The sequence below is a fragment of the Ceratina calcarata genome, unplaced genomic scaffold, assembly GCF_001652005.2.
Source record: "Ceratina calcarata isolate Rehan_Ccalc_2016 unplaced genomic scaffold, ASM165200v1 scaffold35, whole genome shotgun sequence".
NCBI classification, from domain to species: domain Eukaryota; kingdom Metazoa; phylum Arthropoda; class Insecta; order Hymenoptera; family Apidae; genus Ceratina; species Ceratina calcarata.
In genome coordinates this window covers 688,106-694,783 of record NW_017157933.1, presented here as the reverse complement: position 1 = coordinate 694,783, position 6,678 = coordinate 688,106, and the positions used below count along the sequence as shown (strand labels likewise).

Genomic DNA, 6,678 nt, shown 5'->3' with positions numbered 1-6,678 from the left:
GCCTCACTCTCCGCTCGCTTAATGCCCCGGCAAACGAAAAAGAGGGAAAAACGCGCAGTGAACGAGAGAATCCCTCGCTCTCCCTAAGTCGCATATCCTTCGCTTCGCATTTTACACCGTGTAATATCCGACTCGATCCGTATTCCCAACTGTTTCCAACCGAAGGAATTTTGTTCAATTTTTTTCACTCGCGAACGATTTGCTCTTTTCGGTGAAACTATTCCTTCAATAATCACGCATCGTTTCATTCAGTACCCCATTCAGAAATCCACTGACTATTCTATTGGCTTAAAGTACAAACACCGATTGAACCCGAAATATCGTAACAGTAAAAATTTTAGTTCTCAAATGAATCGTTGTCAATCGTTTATCAATTCATTGCCATTGGTCAGACGTTTATTAGAACGTCGCTGGGTACGTGGCGAACAGGCGGATCGGAGTCACGAGCGTAATCTGTCACCGGTACCGCTTCCAGCACAGTTTTCTACGTCTTATCGCGGCATCGGTTCGCATTTAATCCCGGCAAAAAAGCAGTGCCCCGTTCCTCCGTGGGGACCGTAAGCCGCCCGTGTGGCGCCTGCATCCTTGCCGGGCGTACGACAACCCAACGACAATGCCGATCCCGCCGGTAGACCCTCGAGACGCTGCACGAATCTGTCGCGCACACCGGGTGACTCGTTTCAAACGCGTCCCGAAAGTAGGAATTGAAAATTTTTAAACAGAGTTATTGAATCCGTGCTCATACGCATTTGTATTCGCAAGGGAAGATTTGGATTCGATAATAATTATTGTTAATAAACAATTAAAATAGAATATATAAAGTACAGTAGTGGAAATTATTAATACAACTTGATAGTCAGACACTGTGCAGAACGCTAACACAAATTCGACTGTATATTATTTGTAATCGACGAAGGATATGGAATAGTAAAATGTTGCTAAGGGAGGAACAGCGGAGAGGAAAGACAGTAGGATCGGCATTATAAGAGAACCAATCTAATATCCGGGGGTGTCGAAATACAAAATGTCGGAATCTCGGCCGTTCGGGACGGGCCGTTATGATTTAGCTGCTCGTAAACGGCTCGGCTCGATGTTGGAAAAATATTAAAATTGAAAAATCCTCAACGGTGATATACGCGTGCGTGATATTGGTGGCCGGCAGATGTCCCGTTTCCCGAAGGTTGCCGGTGGATAAGAACTCGCCCTCCGAAGGGATACGGGAGCGCGAGGAAGAATCCTGGAGAAAAACCGGTACGGCGAGAGGGTGGGTTCGGGGGTTTCGGAAGGGAAATAGGGTTCGCGGGGTGAGAATGGGGCTGGTGACGACGCGATATTGTCTCGAGACTCGGTGACTCCGCGTGTCGGGACAATGCTACTTTAAAATATTGTCAAAAGTATAAAGAGAAGAGCGCGGATGGAAAGGGTAGGGGCGAGGGTCGCGGATATATAGAAAAGGGTGAGGAAGATAGAAAGAGAGTGGGCATGCGTGAAGAGGGTAGAGAGAGGGTGTCGCGCCACTTGTCGCGAGGACACACGTGTCGCACGCTATTGGAGTCAGGGAGAAGGGTGACTCCAAGCCACCCCATATACGTGCCATTTCCTATTCCCGCGCTCGCATTTTGCCCACCTATACGTGGGGACTTTAAAGTGAAATAAATTAGAACCGATGCTCCCTGAATAACTCTTTCTCTCTCCGGTCTCAATCCCGCCGAGTTCGGGAGCGCCAGACCCCTTTCGAAGGGGCACAGCTCTGGCCTATAATCGCGGTTTCGACGCATTTGTCACTATGTTTATCGCCGAATGCGATATTGAAACTGCGGGGCGTTGTGCTTATGGTGACGCGTTTAAGAGTCGATTCAATTTTTTAGTCGTCCCGCTTCTCTTGTAACTCAGAAATACTCTTCGTTGCTTTGTGAAATCTATTGAGCAGAACTCGCAGTTTTAACTGCCCGTTGCATGGACTCTCCGTGTCAGACGACGACAGCTCTGGAATCTCTATTTTAAAATAAAACTTGGTTACCAAGGCATGAAAATTCTGGAGCATTCATCTTCTCGCTTTCCTCGCAGGTACTTCCGTTGTCCAGCTGCTAAATTATTCGAAAGATCCGAATCTTAAGGGCAGAGCTGCTGAATTATTAATTTTATAGGCGTTATTGGATGCGTGCGCTCGGCTATCTCGATACCGGCACGCATTAGTCAAACGGTGCTCGTTGCCGATCGACCTCTCGATCTCTCGTTTTCGTATTGTTAATATCTTTGTAAATGCGAACGAGCGCCAGAGCAGAAGAGGCAGCTGCTTCCTGCCGCGACCGAGGAGGAAAAGTCCGGTCGCCCTCTCACCTGCCGCACGCCGCCCTCCGCGCGATACTAATTGCCAGATAACGTCGCCGTGATGTTTTCTTCAACGCGACACGATTTCGTGCATTCATCGATTCCACTTTACGCGTCATTTCGCACACGTACACGAAACTTTTTACTCCGTACAAACACGAACCACGTGTTACAAGCTAAATCCGTTCCTCGTATCGAACAAAGGCGATTTATATGACCACTATACATATATAAATTATAGATTCCATGTATTTATATAAAAAGTATACCTGCAAAAAATATAGTAGAACAAATTCCTATTTGAACTTAATTTTATAAATTTTATAAATGTTATAAATATTTTCTTTTGCATGAAAATCCGTAATCGGAACGAATATATCTGCTTCATGAATAATCTTGTACAAAGACTTAATTTAGTTTGGTTGTTTAATTAAGTTGAAAAATGAAAGCAGGGTGAGACTAATAATGAAGATACGCTGATCAATGGCAGAATAAACGATGTCAGGTGTTTCGTACCTTTGGTTGACAGCGTGTATCGCGTATAGGTAAGGGAAGACGTTTGTTTCATATCGTTCACATAATTGCGTGTCGCCCGTATATCGGGATCCATTGCCGTGACGAGGACAAGGCAGAACGTATTATTAGAGCGCGATGAGGGATTGCATTGTCACAGGAATGGTGTAATCCTAGTGACGGACGTAATAGTAGCTTTTGTTCGAAACCTTTTTTTCCCGTTAATGAGATGCTTATTGTGATAAGTAGAGAGTAATCGCTGGGTCTTTTTGTCGTGATGTAAGTGCGAAGAATCTCGTTATTCGTGGTAGATTAATCACCTGGATCGCAATCTGTCTCTTGAATCCTCGATTATTTACTCTAATAATAACTCTAATAATTAATAAAAAGTTTTATCGATTTGAATTAATTACTCGAAAGTTTAACAGAGAATTTATGTTTTCGTCGTTCCATTTTGAATCCACGTAAGGATTTTACAGTGAGCGCAACAAGCCGGATGAAAGAAGTCGGAAAGTTCACCGATCTATCCGTCGCACGCAAAGGTTCGTTTTCTTCGGCATCGCGTTTCAATCTGGCTCTCTCCCTCCCCGATGCCCTGGTGCACGCACTGGAGATAATATTGTTGCCCCGCGGAAATGTGAATTCGCACGCTCCGAGTGATATTCATAACGCTGCCGCGTCATTAATTCCTCATTGTCTCCTGCGGCCACTTTTCGCCCCCACCCGCGCGACGATTTTTCCACGTATTTTCCACAGCGTCGCTTCCCCTCGGAAGAAAAAAATCACCGTGACGCGACGCGATAACGCGGCAACAAAGACGCTCGTTTTTCCCGCAATTCCTTTGCGCGAATTTTCCTTCACTCATACGGACCGGATCCTCAATACGTTGTTTCGCTTGTATGGAAAATATGAATACGAGATCTAAACGTTGATTCATAATTTGACTTTCCGCAGGGGTATACGCCGTTGCACATCGCTATGCAGTTCGACCATGAGAATATCTTCAATCTGTTGGTCCAGGTTTATGGTAAATTATCCTTATGAATTTTAAACTTGCGTTACATCGGTCTGCATGTCCTTATCTAGTTTTTTTCTCGCATTCAATTAAAACTCTGAGCGTACCAACTTAGTTACAAAATTGCGTCAGTTGAAGTCAAAGACCGATAGTAGTCTTAATCAGCTTGTAACATAATTAAATTCATATGTACGGCCGCGCCTAATCCAACCGTTAAAAGATCTCGTCGATTTCACGGAATATTTCACAGGTGCTAACCAAGAGGTACGCGACTACAGTGGAAAGAAGGCCAGACAGTACTTGGTCTCTCAGGAGGCCGCTGTCAGTCACGACACCTTTCGCAGTAAGTATCGCTCTTGCTTCAACAAACGAAAATCGAGGAGAGAAAAACAAGGAAAGCGTTAAAAGATGATGAACGATATTGATCAGCTGCCTTGAGCCGCGATAATCGAGTCGTAAATGCAACCGCTATCAGGGCGGACGATCGAGCGATGTTATCGACGAGCTCTGTAAATGAGACACGTCAATGTTTCATAATAGTTGCACAAAGGAGGATATATCGGTAACGCTTAAGTAAATCGTCAAATAAATTACGTCCTGTTGCTATTATTGTTTTGTTCAATCGTTTTCTATCGTTTTCTTGTCATGATTAAATCGATACGACCGGTAGTATATTAAATTCGTATTAATATCGAGTCTCAATAACCAGATGCTATTGTCGCCCGAACGTGCGGGACGTTAAAAGGCGAGCGGTCGGAATCGAGGAGAAAGCGTTATACCCCCATAACGCAGGATCCCCCATCGCTTAAATTGTATTTTAAAAAGACCACCACCTTTCTGCCGATTTAATTAAATCGTCCTCGTTATATCGAAATCGCGTACACCGTGGACTGGAAGCATCGCGCCATTACAACGCGGCGGACTCTCGTTCACTTTTAATACTCATTACAGTATTACGTCAATGAATTTAAAGTCCACGCTTTCAGTCCGTGGTGCGCGTGTTTTTAAAAATTAATTCGCCAATTATTTAAAATTTCTTTTTCACGATTCATCGAATTGATTCGAAGTAGTTAACGATTCTCAGTTGACTCCATATCGGATGAGACACAGTGTAATGAAATACGAATGCGAAATCGCTGTGATAGAGCAATTACAAGTTTCCGTAGCAAGTACACCGCAGTTTGCACCGCTTTCATACGCTTGGCTCTGGTTCAGCCTCGATCTTACTCGCCTTTTATTTTCATTATCAGCTATCTTTTTTTGATCGCATGCATGATGACCATACTACCGAGGAACTCGCCTGTCGTGTCTCGACGCCGTTTGCTTCCTAGTCTCCATACATTTTTCCTTTTAGAAGTAGCATGCTGTCGCGACTAATCTACACGAGGCATTAACTTGCCCGTGAACATCGACAAGTGTGCCTTCACCGTTCCTTTTTCGATATTGCAAATAATTACATTCCCTTAGTTACATAAAATTGAAATCACATGTCCGGATCATTTTCTTTTAATACATCTCGTAATATTCTCACGCCTTATCGAAGCATAGAAAAATCCTTCTCCCTTTGTGAACAGAAACATTACAACATTGACAATGCGGAGTAAGGATTTTTAGAAAGGGGTGCTTGAATAGTTGCCACAGTTTTTTTTTTATTTCTCCGTCGATTTTACCTCTGATTGATATCTGCCTTATTTCTTGTACAAGAATTCTTTAATCTTCCACTCATCGCTTTCCAAATCACCGAACCTTCATTATTTTTCGCTCCACTGCTTCGGTTGATCTCCACATTATCTGGCGCATGCATTCTCGGCTTAATTCGTAAAGCGTTCCTTCTCCTTCAGACGAATCAAGTATAAAAAAAGGTGTACAGGTGTATTCCGTGTGAGGATGACAATGCGATTGAAAATAGACGGCAGGATATGGTGTTTCGGGCTCTGTCCTCCTCTGTCCTCTGTTCTCGGTGAGTATTCGGGGCTCTGGAAGTATTCTTCTGTTGTAGGGATTACTGCTGCCGCTACGCTCAGGCAAGTTCAGAAGCACACCTCTGCTAAAGTAGTAAAGCGCTTGTGTCGCAAGATTAAAGTAGCCGCACCTTTAGAGTAACGTATGAACTGTCACTTTTTGTCCACGCTGACGTGAGTATTTGCACGGGGAATTCACGGGTCCACCTTTAATACTGGCGAGTCTGCAAAACGATGAGACGTCAAGAGGCTCGTGACAAAAGCAACTCTAGTCAGAAACAAATCAATAAATCTGCAACTTCGTAGTTTACGAAATCCTATAGAAAATATCAAATGTATTGAATCTGTTATTTAAATAATTGAAATCTTCAGACGAAAATGGAACGGGTTTTTGTCGCGAACCCCTCAGCCGAGGAAGTCGATTTGCTATTTTTCTTTTTTCTTTTGATTGATTTCGATTGATTGTAATTAAAATTTCTGTGGACCCGTTTATTCCTGACGTTCCAAAAGAATTGTGTACACGTTCGGTACTCGTGATTGTTGACTGTTTTATCTATGAGCGAATTATACACCACGATTTTATGACGTTCTCAGACCTAGCTTCGTTTTTGTGACCTGGTATATAAAACTTGTTGTGATCGCGTCGAGATATCATGTTTTATCGTGTTTGTTTAACGTTGCGCTTAAACGAGAATACGCTTGAAAGTTATGAAACTTGAACGATGGTACTCTTATACGTGCTATTTGATACGCTCGAGGCGTGACGCGTGGAACACGCGTGCTCGTGCCAGACAGGATTAAATAAATTATTTGCAGATCGATCGGAATAGTTCGACTCGCTCCGAATACGATTAGTCA

The 6,678-nt window shown here is 43.5% G+C and overlaps 1 protein-coding gene across 6 annotated transcripts in view; it reads left to right on the top strand.

Moving 5' to 3' along the window:
• Positions 1-6,678, top strand: part of sowah (ankyrin repeat domain family member sosondowah) — a 107,428-nt gene that overhangs the window by 97,396 nt on the left and 3,354 nt on the right. For 3 of the 6 annotated variants that reach the window (XM_018024970.2, XM_026813657.1, XM_018024968.2), the window contains 3 exons: positions 3,799-3,871; positions 4,110-4,202; positions 5,730-5,819. In XM_018024970.2, coding sequence (XP_017880459.2) covers positions 3,799-3,871; positions 4,110-4,202; positions 5,730-5,819 — 256 coding nt within the window. Of the gene's footprint in view, positions 1-3,798; positions 3,872-4,109; positions 4,203-5,729; positions 5,820-5,858; positions 5,884-6,678 lie in introns of all 6 variants that reach the window. The other 3 variants (XM_026813658.1, XM_018024969.2, XR_003389208.1) reach the window with 2 other exon arrangements.